At 45.8% G+C, this 16,697-nt stretch overlaps 1 protein-coding gene across 1 annotated transcript; it reads right to left on the bottom strand.

Moving 5' to 3' along the window:
- Positions 1–1,910: 1,910 nt before the first annotated feature.
- Positions 1,911–6,351, bottom strand: samd11 (sterile alpha motif domain containing 11). The gene is made up of 3 exons (XM_076991943.1): positions 4,779–6,351; positions 3,310–3,401; positions 1,911–2,036 (listed from the first exon to the last, which is right to left on the bottom strand). Exons 1-3 carry the CDS (start codon positions 5,227–5,229, stop codon positions 1,911–1,913), a joined length of 669 nt encoding a protein of 222 aa, XP_076848058.1. The 5' UTR covers positions 5,230–6,351.
- Between the last annotated feature and the right edge of the window lie 10,346 nt (positions 6,352–16,697).

The following is a 16,697-nucleotide window of genomic DNA, read 5'->3' on the forward strand; positions in this document are numbered from 1 at the left end:
TGTGTTACATAGGCTGGGCTCTAATACATCAGAAGAACAGGAAACACTGCAGTGGAGCATCTTGGGAAAAACAACAATGATGTTGCCTGTGAGAGGGAATGGCGGAGGGCTGTAACTGGTACTGTTGGTGAATTTCAAAGTAAACTTGTCTTAAAATGCGCATGAGCATAATTAAACAAATACAGACTGATGGGAAATCCAAATGTAATTTTTCTGGTAATGAACACACATCGTTTCTTTGCTGTAGATGTGCTCGTCTTAAACCCTTGCAGGCTTTCAGCAGCTGCCAAAGTACTGTGCATTTAGATATTTTAGGTATATTCGAAAATACGGTGGTAAAAATTGATGCAACTGAAAATGAAAACCAAGCCACTGGCCACCATATTCAGCCGGCTGAGGGGGTTTGTGATGCCGAAGCTGCTAAGAGAAGCGTTTGAAAGAGTGAGAGTATGTAGACTATGAATGAAGTGTGGCTGCATTCCTGTCTTTTACCTGAGCTTCCGTAAGTCTAATATGTGGATGTTTTGCATGTGTGAATATTTGTATCACAACCATGTCCACATATGAGTGCTAGCAAAGTCGTGCGAGGAGTCTGAGCCAGAGAGAGAGAGAGAGAGAGAGAGAGAGAGAGAGAGAGAGAGAGTTTATGTGTGTGCGCATACACTGGGAGTGTGTCTTGTTATCTCACAGAGAGCGGCGGTGTGTGTGTGTGTGTGTTGTGTGTGTGTGTGTGTGTGCCGTGCCCTTAAGGGGGAAGTGCGTTTGTGTGTGTGTGTGTGGGGGGGGGGGGGGGGGGGGGGGGGGGGGGGGGGTTGAGGTGGGGGGGCAGTCTGTGAAGCGGAGACAGGCGAGGCAAGCTCGGCGGTCTACCCCTCTGTGTCCACACGTCTCCCCCTCTAAGACCAGCGTCACGCTTACGGGAAAAAGGAGTGGCGAGAGGGGAAGAACTCTTAGAGGTCTTCCACATCTCCACAGCAAACAGCACGACTGGCCAAGCAGTAGCCACATAGCCTACACGCCGTGCACACCACCACAGTCTAAAGGACTGGAGACCTTTACAAGAGACGAGAGTGCAAATATCAGTAATAAAGCTAAAGCGATTTCTTTTTAAGATGCGTTCAGCTCAAAAACATTCAAACACATTAAATTAAAAAACATTCAACTCAAAAAAAGGCAAAGAAAAAAATGACTGGAGCTCCTACCAAAACCTATAAATATCAAAATGTGACCCAGCAGTTGTTTTTTAATATTTTGGATACATAATATGATTAGTGCTGGATTAAATTATCATTCTCTACTGAAATCCTTTATATTCCACAATCTAAATGCTGTGTCCAGCCTTTGTTTACTCAATTCTTTACCAATTTTATGAAGTAAAGCGGCATACAGTCTATAGCAAACGACGCAAAGCAAGCCAAGTCATACTGTCAGTCACGTGACAAGCACAGCACTCTAAGCATGGGCAGTCATATAACAGTCACTAGGTAAGAACTAGTATTAAACTGCAGAGAAACCAAGTCTCTGAACATAGCAAGACTAGATTAAAATTAGATTAGCCTGTTCTAGTGTTTCCAGATTATGTTTATTTGTATTTGACAACTCTCAACAAATTGTGTAATTTACTTGGTTTGTATGATTTAAGCTCATTGACCAGATTAGAACATTATTTGATTATGGCTATACAACATAACACTGGGTCAAACTTTTTCTCTAAGAGAGAGAATTATCAGACAGTCATCAGACAAAGGCAATTATCAATCAGACTCCTCAGCAGTGCACCCAAAATCAGTATCTATGAGCCACCAATGACTTCAGATCATATCCTGGCTCCACACAACTAAGCCATAGGTGTTTATCTCCAGTCCAGGCCACAGTGCTCCACCTGTATCACTAAAACACCTCCAGCTTATCTAAACCGCCTTCGCCTCGCACACCGCACACCAGTAATCACCAGTAGCCACGCTCAGTAGCTCAGTAAGCCTCTTACAGCTTCCCTCCAGATTAACCGTTAGAGCCGACGACAGATGCGCCCGCTTCTGATAAAAACACAGCACCTGTGTGTGTGGACAGATTCAGCCGCCTTCCACCCAGCCAGTCACCCGCATGCCCACACCCACACGTCCCGGCACACCCACGCACACACACACGCCAACACACGCACACACACGCACGTACACACACACACACACACACACGCCAACACATGTATGCACAATGCTGTCAACCTCTTACTGAAGAGACAACCAGAGTTTTAAAGTAGCACATAAAAATTAGCAAATGAGAATAAAGAGTTATGGTCATGGACAAGAAGCCAGTAAGTCAGTCATTCACATATCTAATTAACTCTAGGATATGATTTGCGTCTGTCTGATCACTGCAGTGTTTTCTTGTCATGGAAATTAAACAAAAACTGTACAAACAAAAGCAGAAATGTATTGAAGATTAATTTTTTTAGCTGTTCCTTTGTATCCATCACTAACATATTGTCAGAAAAACTTTATCTGAACTTTTTTTTTTTATCTCAGCTGATTTTAAAAGTGAAATGGTTTTTTTTTATCATAATCCTTTTTCTAGACTTTTTATTTGTAGAATAATGAAGCATTGTAATGGATTTCCATATATGTTCATTGAGAAATCATTGTTTACATGGTTAGCTTACTAGCTTGTTAGCATTGAAAGTATTCCAATCACTCCAAATGGCATTACAGACACTATTACCTTGACCTAGCTTTCCTAACTAACAAGCTTAATTGTTCAAGGACATGAAGTAACCGAAAAGTTCTGGCATTTACAGGATAATTTATATCCATGAATACTAGTGGCCTACTACAGGTACATTTATGAAACACAGACCCTCTACTACATTGTAGTACATATTTTAGTCAGTTTTCAGTTCATGTAAAACATTATGGAATATGTCATTTGATGGAAGAATCTTGGCATCAGTTAGCAATTCTGAGTATATTCAAACCCACAATTGCAGACATTTTGCTTGTATGTGCATTCACAACCTAACTTACTCTTCAGGATGTAATGTCGATAATGCCAATGACCATAAAGCCAACCACCACAGTGTCAACATGAGCCAAATTGTACACCTCCACCTGCTCTATCACGTTTATATAGTTATCCATTTCTGTCTAACTTTTCAAGTTGTGACAATCATACTTCAGCTATTTTTTATTGAAAATGGCTACTACACTGAGACTAGTTTCACTAAAGTTGTTCAATAAGTAGCCATGTTTGATTCCAAAAGTCACAAATATGAGCAGAATAGTTTGAAATACTACCAAAGAACTGTAGCCTTACCACTGGAGATGAAATACGACAGCCAGGGCAGTCACAGATTGGCGGATGAACCTGTAAGATCCCTTTGGACATAAGTGTCTTCAGGCTTTTCCCTGTAAAAATACAAAAGTGGTGATTTGACTTTGTGAAATACATATTGCTGCTTGTGGTAATGTTAGAAAAATGTCTAAAGACCGGAAAGGAGAAAAAACAGATTAGGTGCAAAAAGTATGTGTGTCCTCATATATAATATATGGTACAGGAGTGCATGGTTGTACACAAAAGTACTTCTAACAGCGTTCTGGTGCAAATAGTCCATGCCAATAAATAAGAGGTTATTTATATAACAATATTTAAAAATAAACTATTGTAAACAAACCAGCTGGAGATTAGTGATGTGCCTCAGGGTTACTACTGGTTCGTCTGTCCGTCGGAGCATGAAGGAGGCAACAAACCTCTAACCACCTTTGTCAGGTCTTTATAAGTAGCACCACTTTCGTGCCATAACATCATGGAGTAGCGCACGTTAAAATCTTTCATAACTACAGAAATGCTGTTTATATCCTCTAGCCTAAATTTTGCTATTAAGCTCAAACGATTTTCATAACAGACATAATAACATTTCTAAAGTGTCTACCACCCCCCCCCCCTCGGGTTCCTCACGCGCCCTCCTGTCAGTCTCGCGCACCCAGAGAGGCTCCAGGTTCGGTCCAGCCGGCGACGCCGAGCAGAAACTCAAACCGAACAGATCATTCTTCGCGTTTACATTATAGAGACCCGGTTGTGTTTGCCTACAACACCTTCAGTCATGCGTTTCAGCTCCGCGAGTAAGAGCCTCAATACACTGAAGTCTACAGCCACAAACTGCCTTCTAAAACACTAAACACACTAAACACACTAAAGGAAGAACAACCTTCACGACACGCTGCTTTAATGTGACTGATATTATACACACACACATTATTCACATCGCCGGTGTATTTAAGACACCTAAGTGACTCCATGAACACAAACTTAACTTACCTACAGTTTAACATCATAATGTTCTGACACATCTGATCATTCAAACGTACCACGTTGTTCTTCACTCTCCATCAACTTCTCAATGCTACACACACACACACACACACACACATCCTCCAACATGAAACCACCGCTCCAAACGGAGTGTGTGTGTCTCGGTCCGATTCCAGTTCAATCTGTCAGTCGCCAAATTACGCACAGACTTTTGCGCTTTATTCCCAACACGGTGTCGGTGGTCCGGGCGGTAAATGTGAGGTTCGGCCGTCTGGGCTTCAACTCGGAATAAACTCCGTGAATAAACTCCGCACGGTGTGATGAACTGTAACCCTTTATTTCCAAAAGACTGGACCGGAGTAGCAAGAACAGAACCACGCAAAAACACGCGGTGGCCAAAAAACACGATCATCTGTTTACCGCCCGGCTCGGTTCTGGAGAGAATCACGTATTAGTGAGTTAATGGGTCTTACCTTTGTGTCTTATACTTCGCTTCCAGTCTTTGGCTGTTTCCCGTCCACTCACGAACTGGAACTCGTTGGGTGTGAGCCACTCGGCCCGGTACTTGATGGACGGACCTTTGCTGCCCTGACACAGTTTGTTGATGTAAAGTAAAGCCCGGTTCTCCCCACACTCCACCTCCATCACCGGCTCCCCCTGATCGAAGAACGGCTGGAAGTCCGGAACGGAGGAGAAGCGCTCTAGCATGAAGTCTTCGTGGTGGTGGAGGTGCTGGTGCTGCTGGTGCAGCGCGGTGTCGTGCAGACCCAGGAAGGCGCGCTGGTGCCCGAACATGTAGGAGGGAGGATGGGGGGTCACCACGGGGATGGAGGCGCCGGTTAACGGGGCCAGGTACCCGGGCTGCTCCAGGGCGCCCAGCGCCACCTCCTCCCCGTCCGCTCGCTCCTTCTTGATGGCGGGCATGTTGTCAGAAGCGCCGCGCCGGTAACAAGTGATCGGCGGTCCGTCCGACCCAACTTGCGTCTGTTTCTGGAGTTGACCCGCTCCACACTTGACGGCGCGCGAGGCTCCCGCGTGGCGCTGTGACAGAGCGCGTGAGTTCACCGACACGTTCACCGGTTCGCGGTGCTGACGGTGTTGACGGTGCTGACGGTGTTGACGAGCCTCGCCGCTGCACTACTGCCGTCACGGGTTCCGCTCCAGCCCACCACGTCTAATCGGAGCCGCTCGAATAACACGCGCCGTCCTGGCGACATATTAACGGTGAACGTCGCTTAATGATCATCGATCTACAATCGACTTAATGCTGCATTCGGGTGTTTTCCTCCAATTACCACAACACCGCTGTAACTTTCATTAAGGCTATTTTCGTCCTTTATCGATACTCGGGACCAGGTTTATACCGACCCACAAAGCAATATTTTGCCCTTTGATAGACTAATATTCATAGAATAGCTCATATAAACATAGTCTAAGAATAAAATCATGCAGGCAAACTGAATATTCTCATTTTGACAGGTATGAACAGTTGTCCCTTTACGGTCCCTTGTTTTAACTATTTGCGTGCATCAAAACGTCTGGAGCTAATGGGACGTTTGCTTGCTTTTTCTCTCTTTTAACCCTCCATATACCGTTAAAGTCACGCTTTAGTTAGACCCAGACCAAACAAGATTTGCACTCTCTGCCGCTTCTCTAACTTGGCCCATTTAAACAGCGGAGGTTGTGCGAGCGCGAAATGGCGAAGGGGGGCCGCGACGGACGGCGTTGCCTAACAATTTCCAGCTACTTTTCGAATTTTGAACGTCCCAAATTCTGAATGCCCCAAATTGTTCCTCACTCTCCCTTTTAAAGTAAAGAGTATGTGCACTTTTCAGTTATGGTAACCACACCTTTTGTAGCCCAGGGTAGATGTTTAACAATAGATTATTACTACACAAATCAACTTGTCACAATAGACTGTTAATTTTTTTCACATCAAATGATTAGGCTGGTGTAAACATTATACCTGTTCACAGTAGCTCTTAATACCTAGGTATCTGATAATAGAGATGACTATTCAGTCAACATATTACTACAGTTTGTAATCAGACAATGTAGACCTACTGCGAAACAGTCAAGCATAAAAACTCAAGGGAAAAAAATGTGATAATCAAAATAACAACAACAACAACAGAAAAACACTCACTGGCTCATTTCCTGTTCACTGTCAGTGATAATAAATATGTCACTAATTATCTAGGTTTTTGTTTCTTTTTTAAGAAATGCAAAATGACTAATAGCGAACTACCATCTTTAGACATAGCAGTAAACGCTACAGTAGTACTCAGTCATTAGTGCAGCTGCACAAGTATCTTAATAATGATGATATTAATGACAACAGAAATAATGAACCTAGACATGGCGAATACACTTACAACAATGTCACTATGTGTCAATGTGAAGAGTAACTATTAGCATCATACCCAGCGAGTGAAAAGTAAATTTGCTTACTGGCATTTTTAGACCTTGGTATTGACACACTAACTTTATATAGTTGACTCTTTTAACCGACAACTCCTGTACCACAATCAAAAGGTTAAGACGAGAACTCAGACTACACTAATTAGCCACTGATGTGACTAAGACTTATCTGTTCATATAGGGAGTGGGCTAGCGTACACAGCAGTGCCGTCAGACTCTTGCTCTAACACTAGCTGTTGTCTTCGTGTCGCCAGTATTTCATGTAAATCACACATATCGATGCTTCTTCAACATCCTGAGGTGACGGGGCTGATCAGTCTCAGCCACATACAGGAAGTCAACATTGCCTCCACAAACACATATCAAGAGGCGACTGGAAAAATACGTAAAGGTCAGGAGGTGTCGAGAGCTCGCAGTGTATCCGGAGGAGATCCCTGAAACCCAGAGTGAGAGGATGTCCTCTGGGGGATACCCCTGCCCACACACACCCACCACTCTCTTCATCAGAACCAGGGAGTGAGTCATGGGCTCCTCTCCAGGGACTCAAATCGCAACATTTACAAAAAAAAGGGGTTCCCCTGAACTTACAGATGATAGTGGCGCACACCCCACAGGACAGGAAGGGCTCCCCTGAACTTTTCGTCCCCCGCGTCACACTGAGCTCAGTTCTGGCCTTTTCTCCTGCCTCCTTTATGTTTAGTAACAAGAGTGCCAGCCACCCACTCAGGAACCCAGAATAGATTCTGACTAACATATTCACTTTTCATTGCATCATTGACTTTGCAGGAAATCTAAACTGTTTTCAAATCATTCTCTAACTACAGAGGCACGTTTTCTTTAGCATCAATTTATCAACTGAGGACTCATCAAATATTCCAGGTAAAATCTTTAACGGTCAATGGTTTTCATCTAAATGTGTTCAACACGTTATAATAATATTAATACATAAAACAATAAATAAAATGTAATTAAGATAGACAAAATATTGCAAAACAAATGTCGTACGGCTAATGTTAAGTCAGTGATCTCAGCATTTCGTATCTGAGGACCTTTTTTATAAAACTATATCCAAACAAAACTTTGCAGGAGACTGTATTATATGCCTTAATACAAAAGAATCCTATTCGAGAGCTAAGATGACTTTCTGGTCATGCTGTAATTATCCAATATATTCAAAGAACCACTTGCGTAATCCACTACTATGGCATAATGGATTGCGCTATGTCAGCTAATAGACTAGCCGGGCCGCTTTACAACTCTTAAAGTTTGTGTCCCTTTGCTCTGTGCCTTGATCACAAGCACGATGCGTCTGGCAGGGTCTGAATCATTGCGCAAATTGCTGGATCTTTCTCCGGTTTCCATGGATGGAGCCCGTAACTATGTTGCCACGGGCACGTGAGCTCCTATGTAATTGTTGACGGTTGACCACACCCTTTATACAATGCCACATGGGCCTGGTGCTTATTAGTGCAGTAAGGAAGCTGATAAAATCAGAGCTATTTTCAGTGTCTCACGCTTGAGTTTGAGAGCCACTGCTTTTGCTCAAGTGTATGATGACCTGTAGCTAGCATCACACTCCACGTTTTAGTGTCATACGTGACTCATAAGGACCCAAATGATTATTGGTGTTAGGCAGTAGTTTCTCCTAAGCAAACACGTGAAAACTCCAGTACCTCCCAGTACAAAAGGCAAATTACAAACAATTAAAACAGACCCCCCCCCCCCCACCACCACCGTCAAATAATTACATTAATAACATTAATACACGAAGAATAAACAGTAATAAAGTCAGGTAAAGTACAACAAAACTGATGTTGCAAAGATTTTAAGCTAAATTCAAGTCAATTTCTCTCTTACGTACTAGCCCGACATAAAGTCTAAACGAACAGTTAATGGTCGTCTGATAAAACTGGCTGCAGCGGCCCGATACAGACTGGAATGGTTAAGGATACTGAACGTGAACCAGACTAAATGATGAAGACCGCAGGACTGAACACGACCCATCCTAAATGATGAAGACTGAGAGGACTGAACGCGACCCATCCTAAATGATGAAGACCGCAGGACTGCCCCCAGTCTTCTCTCTGTTATATCTGGTCCTAGAGTGTAAGAGGCAATGGGCCATATGGAATTAAACAAAATTAAAACTAAATGCAAGCAACACTGAAAATACTGAATCATATATATAATTCAGTGTAACCACTGGTGTACTGAGCTGAGAAATTGAGAAATTATGAATTAGCACATTAACAAAAGTACAACACAACGGCTTCTTGTATAACTTATTATTAATATTACTTCACATCACTTTGGTGTTTTCCATATGGTATATTCACCATAGCATGTTTTCTTCTCCATTTTATTTGTTAGTCAAAGTTACGCTGGAGTGATTCAGTTGAATTAGAAGCAAAGGGAAGTGGTGTGTGAATCAGAATGAGCTTGTGACTTTCAGGTTATTTGCACCAATTGAAGAAACAGCGACCTATTAGACTCTAGTGTTCAACAGACTTGGCTGGTTTGGTTTAGGACACTGTGTTAGTCTAATTCTTAGTCAAACTAATAAGCTGTCGTTTGGACCCTTGATTTTGTTCTTTGAGAGAGTGAGCCTTTGAAGGCTAAGTCTAGTTCCTCTAAAGAGTCCGTTAACGTGGAAACTAGCAGCTCAAAATGTCTTTGTTTTGTCGATCGTCAAGAACCCCCTTTAAACGGTCCCCACCTCCGAGCCGTTGTTGGCAGCGGCCCCGGAGCCGCAGCGCTGCCGGCGGGGGAGAGAGGTAATAAATAACCCGGGGAGAGGAGCGGAGACCGCCGGGCGGTGCACAGTCTGACCTGACAAATACTCACTGGAAAACCATCAGAGAGCGAGAGCCCACCCCTAGCGCTTGGAGCCAGCCTTTGAGACATGAGCAGCAAAATATATGGGGCTACTACCCGTATTGGAAAAAGCGGCGTGTTTCTCTCCGTCGTTTCCCCCCGTCGACACGCAGTCACCAGAGACATGGTGGGAGTAATTAACTAATTTGTGAAAATTTATCATTTTACTATGAAAAAGTACAAAAGTACAAAATCGTCAATTGCCAAAATCTTCTGCAAATGTAAAAAGTGTGTTAATTTTGATCGCAGCCCTTCTCGTGTAGGCCTATTTAAAAATAAACTTAATAATGTCGACCGAGTGGACGGGTTGCACCAGCTGTGAATCTTAGATTAACATTCATAATATTCTGTTTTTCAAAAAGTTACATGGCTTCCAGTAACCTAGCCTGTTCGTGAATCCTGGACTTTTCAGGATCAGTTTTGCCCAACCTTTCAGCTGCCCACTGAGGTACAGTGTAACTTAAAACCATCAGCTCATCGGGTTTGTGCTGCCGGCGCCCTCCGCCTGCTCCCGGAGATCTAGGGGTCAGGCGGCTGTCTGTGATCCCAAACGACGGCTCTTCCACGTGGGATTTATTTCGTTGCTGAACGGGCGGGCAGGCGGCCCAAGAGGATACTGAGTTTAGACCAGCGTCTGTAGCTGTCAGCGCCGACAGAAGCGATCGAAGACGCGACACCTGACCCCCTCTTCCCTCCCCAAACACTTTCTTTCTCTTCACTTTCAGAGCACACACACGCACAACCACTCACACACACACACACACACACACACACACACACACACACACACACACACACACTTTGTTAATAAAGTCAAGAATCATTCTTTCAAAAGAAAGACACTGAGTCTCTCATGGGGGGTTATTTGTGGTGTAAATAACCACGCTAATTGTAATGGCAACATAATATTAAAATAATTCTAGAAGCTGCATAACATACTTACACTTAGAAATACACACTAGCCCATACTAAAATTACTTCAAATGATTTACTTAACATTATTTAGAAGGTGATTAACACCTCTTCATGGCACCTCAATCATCTGTACCCTCTGTACCTGCCCTTCACCTGAATATAGTCATCACACACTTGAGTAAGACACGTCTTTGGCTGTTTTAAAGACATGACATACAGCGTTTGACTTTTTTTGACATGGGGTGATATTTATTTTTCTGAGCAAACAAAATGGGGATATGAGAAAGTTGGTGCTGTGTTTGCTACTAGGAAAACCCAAAGTAGGTGCTGACCCACCTACATGTCATTAGCGGAAGAAAAACAACAGCCCTATCATGCAACATTATATGCAAAGTGCATGATTTCACTGTGCATTCCTGATCAGTCAACCTGTACACCCGCTCTGTGGGCATACGCACAGACGAAACCCTGTAGAAAGGGATCTACGTGGAGGTTTGAGAGAGCACATCTATTGTTAGGTAGCATTCTGTAGTTCATGATTTCCACAGGGCTGCATATATGGCATGGGCACACCCCTGCCGTTAATAATTTGTGCGGTAAAAGATTGGGCCTCTCTAAGCCTGTGGGAGTTATTGGCACCAGTTTTCAACTATGTTTGTGTGAGGCTGTGATAGGAACATAAATTATTTCTTATCTCTCCCACAATCCATTTTTCAAAGGGTTTACAATATGCGAAGGGTATCAGAGCAAAGCTTACAGTCAGACCTCCAAAGAAATGCATTTATAGACCGTTTATTTAGGCTGCACCAACGGTTAAAATGAGTTGGCCTACTATAAGATAACCAGTGGGGCAATGCTCATTAAGCTGTCTGTTACTATTTTTTGCTATAACTGGGAGGAAACCCAGAGCCAAATTAGAAATTGATGCATTGGAAAACCTGATTAAAATGAGAAATATGGTGGACAAAAAAAATCACATGGGAGATAATGCAAGACCATGTAAGACCATATTATGCAGCATGCTATATGAAAGGTCGTCTAATTTATGGTTCTATCATTTTTGCAGTTAAAATTTTTTTTCCTACCTAGGTCACATCAAAGTGGTATGATTTCACCAATGTCAATATTTTCATCTTTACTGTTCTGAAACTGTTGCTTAGCATAATAAGACCATGTATGTTAGCTAGATCCTCTCAGAAAGCAAAGTAAATAAACAGAAAGTCAACTTAAATTAAATAAGATTAGTAGCATTTAGTAATATTCCTCAGTATTTAGAAGGATGGTGAGAGCCTCAGTAGAACTGGTACAGCAGTGTTCCTGCTGGAAACGAAAGTCTCCTCCACGCAATTAGTTTATGGAGATCACCGTAAACTGTAACATTTGCATACTGTCAGATCATTGGTTGGGGACGAAGCTTTACAGGAAGCTGCACAAGAGAGTTATTTCAGCATTTTGTGCCCATTTCTGGTGTCAATAAGGCCTAGATTTTCAGTTAGCTTCAGTTAGTTTATTTACACTGTTGTAAATGTAAATGTGCCATATTTTGTCAATTGTGATTTTTACACCGCAATCGAAATTTGTCCTCCGCTTTGAACCCATCTGTGCAGTTAGAACACACACACACACACACTAGTGATTAACTAGGGGGCTGTGGATCACACGTGCCCAGAGCGGTGGGCAGCCCTAGCCCGGCGCGCGGGGAGCAGTTGGGGTTAGGTGACTTGCTCAAAGGCACCTCAGTCATGGCCTCAGGCCTGGGAATCGAACCCACAACCCTTCGGTCACAAGACCAGTTCCCTACCACCAGGCCATGACTGCCCCCTGTAAGACCAGAGCTCCCTTATCAAATTCTTATTTTTTAAATTTTAAACAAGTCAAACAGTTTGCAATATCTATATACAAAAATATAATGTAATATATTGCAATATTATAGTATAAACCACTATATAGGCTGGTATATATTACCATCTTTGGAAAGAGTTATCCTACATTTGCTTGCAAAGAATAATTTCTGATCTCTATGGCCCTATTGATTTTTCCCTGTGTGATGTGAAACCAGCAATCAGTACTGTGGTTTGAAATAGCCCTGAAACAAGAGCCAAGACGTCAATGAGTCGCCGACACGTTTCAATTAGCACGCCGCCCTAGCCGATCGGTCCCTGGGGGCCCTTTGGCGCTGAAGGTTGACCACGCCCTAAACCACCTTCAAAGGAACATGGAATTTTGGGGGTATATGGATTTAGGAAACGTTACAGGTAATTCGCAGCCGAAATGCATGCAGACTACAACTGAACTGTTTGGTCAAATATTATTACCTTGCAGGCATGGAGGGAAGTGTATACGCAATGCAGTTAGTTTCAAGGTTATATGTTCATTTAGACTCAGAGCTTGTGAGGTTGCCTCACAAACATCGAATGCAACTGTATTAGCACATAGCCACAGAGTGCAGCCCTTCAATTTAAATAGGATCAATACGCACAAGTGCGATTCCTCCGTAATTTCTAAGCCCTTTCATTCTGAAGCTCTTTTATAACATTTTTAGACTTTGACAGTAAAACTCAGAAAAGCACGTTGGGCCAGGTGCTGCCACAGGGTTCTGGTGTCTTGAGCGTCAGGCTACGGAGCACGTGCTTCCTCTCCTCCCTGGTGGGGCTGAGTATGAGGGGCGGGGCTGAGTATGAGGGGCGGGGCTAAGTCGTAGGTGCAGGGCTCTCCCACAACAGCGTCACTGAAGCCAGGTGAGCACTGCAGCCATCAGCCTGACGTCCCTCACGTGCGTTAAAAGGCCGGACGTGACCGCAGCTTACTGGGCACTTTTTTTATCTTGCAGATGATTTTTTTTTTAGGGTTTTAAGCAGCATCCCTTTCAGGAATATTGTTACACATATTTTATATGGAGAAGTTTGCACTAGTGTACTGTATATGTGAAATAGGATCATGAGTTTATGTGTGTGCGCTCCAGCATAAGACATGACTGTGCGTGTGTGTGTGTGTGTGTGTGTGTGTGTGTGTGTGTGTGTGTGTGTGTGTGTGTGTGTGCGCGTGTGTGTGTGGGCACAGCATCCTTGAGGTCAGCGGTTTCTCTGACCCTGAGCTGGGGAGCTCTGCACCGACAGTTCTCATCAGCAACACTAGACTGCACACTCTGGAGCTCCATGGTTATGGAGCGCGGAGAAGGAGGGGTTATATGACAGCCCGCCGGCCCACCTCTCTGCCCCCTCCTCGGGCCTCGGAGGTGCTGTAGCCCCCCACTCTTGTTCTCATTCTCCAGCAGCTCTGCTCCACGCACACCGCCGGCCATCTTTCCCTGGCTCCCCGATCGATACTGCTCATCGCCTTTCATCTGACCAGCTCCGTGGAAGAGCTGCTCTTTCTGGAGAGAACCCAACCCAGGCCCATGCGAGCTGGGCACGGCTCTCTCTCGCCGCCTGGCTGTCTGTCTGCCTGGTGCCCAACACACGTCACTTCGCTCATGGGTGGGGTGACTGCACAGATGCTGAGACTGTGACTTGAAGCCAAATAGCAAGGCTGGTCTAAACGGAGACAGGTTCATGTAAAATACACCATGGAGAAAGGCAATGGGGTGTTACACTTAGTTACACTTTGCATCCTTTATGTTCGATTCTCACTCGGTGAAACTGAACACCAGCTCTACCTGGAAATGTATTCATCATGTCCAGTCAAGTAAAACCACATGGTGGTCAGATTCAGAGTACTGGAAATGTGAGCAAGATGACTCACAAATATAGAAATACAGCTTTTTGCCTTGAAGAAGTTAAAGGCCATGGACAATCTTCTGAGCTTTGGGAATTCTGACAGATTTAAGCACATCTAATAAGATCTAGAGGTCTTAGTTCGTGGGACTTATACCTGATTAGAATACAACATTTTCAAGGTCATCTCCCCCCCCCCCCCCCCCCACCACCACCAAAATATGTTGGAATCCCAAAGTTCACTTCAATCATAATTTCACTAGACAAGGAAGCGATATTGTATAGCAGCAGCAGTTTGGCGCAGACAGGCCTCTGCACAGCTAGTATTTAGATCCACTTTCCAATTTTCCTTTACAATCATAAAAAAGATCAAGTGCTAGCATAGTAGAATGAGACTTAATGCACTGCCATAATTTGACATTGAGAAAGTTTATGTGATGCCTGTATCCCGTAACCTGGATACACCGACTCACATATAGTCTTAACTTTGTATGAAGCCATGGGAAGGCTCCTGTCCTTCAGCGCCCAAAGAAACACGCCGTCACAACGTTGTCCAAACAGATATTTAGTCTGTCCCGGCACGACCACGGTGTCTCGTTTTTATTGGAGGTCTGAATCACCGGCGTTTGCGTGAGACGGCAGGGGCGGCTGCAGTTTCCACTCGGCACGTCACGTTCGGGACCACAGCGGGAGAGCGCGGCGGAATCCGGCGACGCCGCCTGCCAAAGTCGCGGGGACCGGCCCGCACACTGTAAACACGACGCGGTGCCGGCGAGACCGCGGCGAGCTCCGCTAACTTCTCCCTGTGGCAGCTTCCTCTCACAGATTTAGAGAATGTCTGGACCTGTGACTCACCCTGAAATATGAAGGAGGGAGCTGACGAGAAGAGGGACAGTGTCCATAACACTTCCAGACAATCCACGAGGACGTAAAATTTGTAGCTGACCAATTGTAACCAAATAGTGACTTAGAAAAGAGTAAGCTTCTCTCCGTGTATTGTGGCTTTTTAACAAAAAAATTCTATGCTATTTATGAGCCTTACAAAATGGCCAATCCTTATAAATATGTAATGAACTTGTTTATTGCATGGTTATTGAATTGGGAATACACAGTAATGGGTCTGTGTGTGTGTGTGTGTGTGTGTGTGTGTGTGTGTGTGTGTTTTAGAAGGAAGTTATAGAGTGAGAGAGTGAAAGAAATAGAGTTAGGGAGTGGCAGTAAAGAGGGAGTGAGAGCGAATGTGTTAGTGTGCGCTCATTTCTCTGTGAGCGCTATGGCACTTAAATAATGCTGTATGACAAACCAAGTCCCCACCAAGAAGCTTTGGTGGTGCCAAGTCCCTCGTTCACACCGACGCGTGCAGAGGGGCAACGTCTCCCCGCTGTGAGGGGCAGCGTCTCCCCGCTGTGAGGGGCAGCGTCTGGTCCTCCTGCCTCACCCAGGCCCAGGCATCATGGTCCGTCTCTCGATCCGTCTATCAATCCGTCTCCCAGTCCGTCTCCCAGTCCGTCTCTCAGCCCGTCTCTCAGCCCGTCCCTCAGCCCGTCCCTCAGTCCGTCTCCCAGTCCGTCTCCCAGTCCGTCTCTCAGTCCGTCTCTCAGCCCGTCCCTCAGTCCGTCCCTCAGTCCGTCCCTCAGTCCGTCCCTCAGTCCGTCCCTCAGTCCGTCTCCCAGTCCGTCTCCCAGCCCGTCCCTCAGCCCGTCCCTCAGCCCGTCCCTCAGCCCGTCCCTCAGCCCGTCTCTCAGCCCGTCCCTCAGCCCGTCCCTCAGCCCGTCCCTCAGCCCGTCCCTCAGTCCGTCTCCCAGTCCGTCTCTCAGCCCGTCCCTCAGTCCGTCCCTCAGTCCGTCCCTCAGTCCGTCCCTCAGTCCGTCTCCCAGTCCGTCTCCCAGCCCGTCCCTCAGCCCGTCCCTCAGCCCGTCCCTCAGCCCGTCCCTCAGCCCGTCCCTCAGCCCGTCTCTCAGCCCGTCCCTCAGCCCGTCCCTCAGCCCGTCCCTCAGCCCGTCTCTCAGCCCGTCTCTCAGCCCGTCCCTCAGCCCGTCCCTCAGCCCGTCTCTCAGCCCGTCCCTCAGTCCGTCCCTCAGTCCGTCTCCCAGTCCGTCTCTCAGCCCGTCCCTCAGCCCGTCCCTCAGCCCGTCCCTCAGCCCGTCTCTCAGCCCGTCTCTCAGCCCGTCCCTCAGCCCGTCCCTCAGTCCGTCCCTCAGCCCGTCTCTCAGCCCGTCTCTCAGCCCGTCCCTCAGCCCGTCCCTCAGCCCGTCCCTCAGCCCGTCTCTCAGCCCGTCCCTCAGTCCGTCCCTCAGTCCGTCTCCCAGTCCGTCTCTCAGCCCGTCCCTCAGCCCGTCCCTCAGCCCGTCTCTCAGCCCGTCCCTCAGCCCGTCCCTCAGCCCGTCCCTCAGTCCGTCCCTCAGCCCGTCTCTCAGCCCGTCTCTCAGCCCGTCCCTCAGCCCGTCCCTCAGCCCGTCCCTCAGCCCG

The sequence above is a fragment of the Brachyhypopomus gauderio genome, unplaced genomic scaffold (genome assembly GCF_052324685.1).
Source record: "Brachyhypopomus gauderio isolate BG-103 unplaced genomic scaffold, BGAUD_0.2 sc88, whole genome shotgun sequence".
Classification (NCBI taxonomy): Eukaryota; Metazoa; Chordata; class Actinopteri; order Gymnotiformes; family Hypopomidae; genus Brachyhypopomus; species Brachyhypopomus gauderio.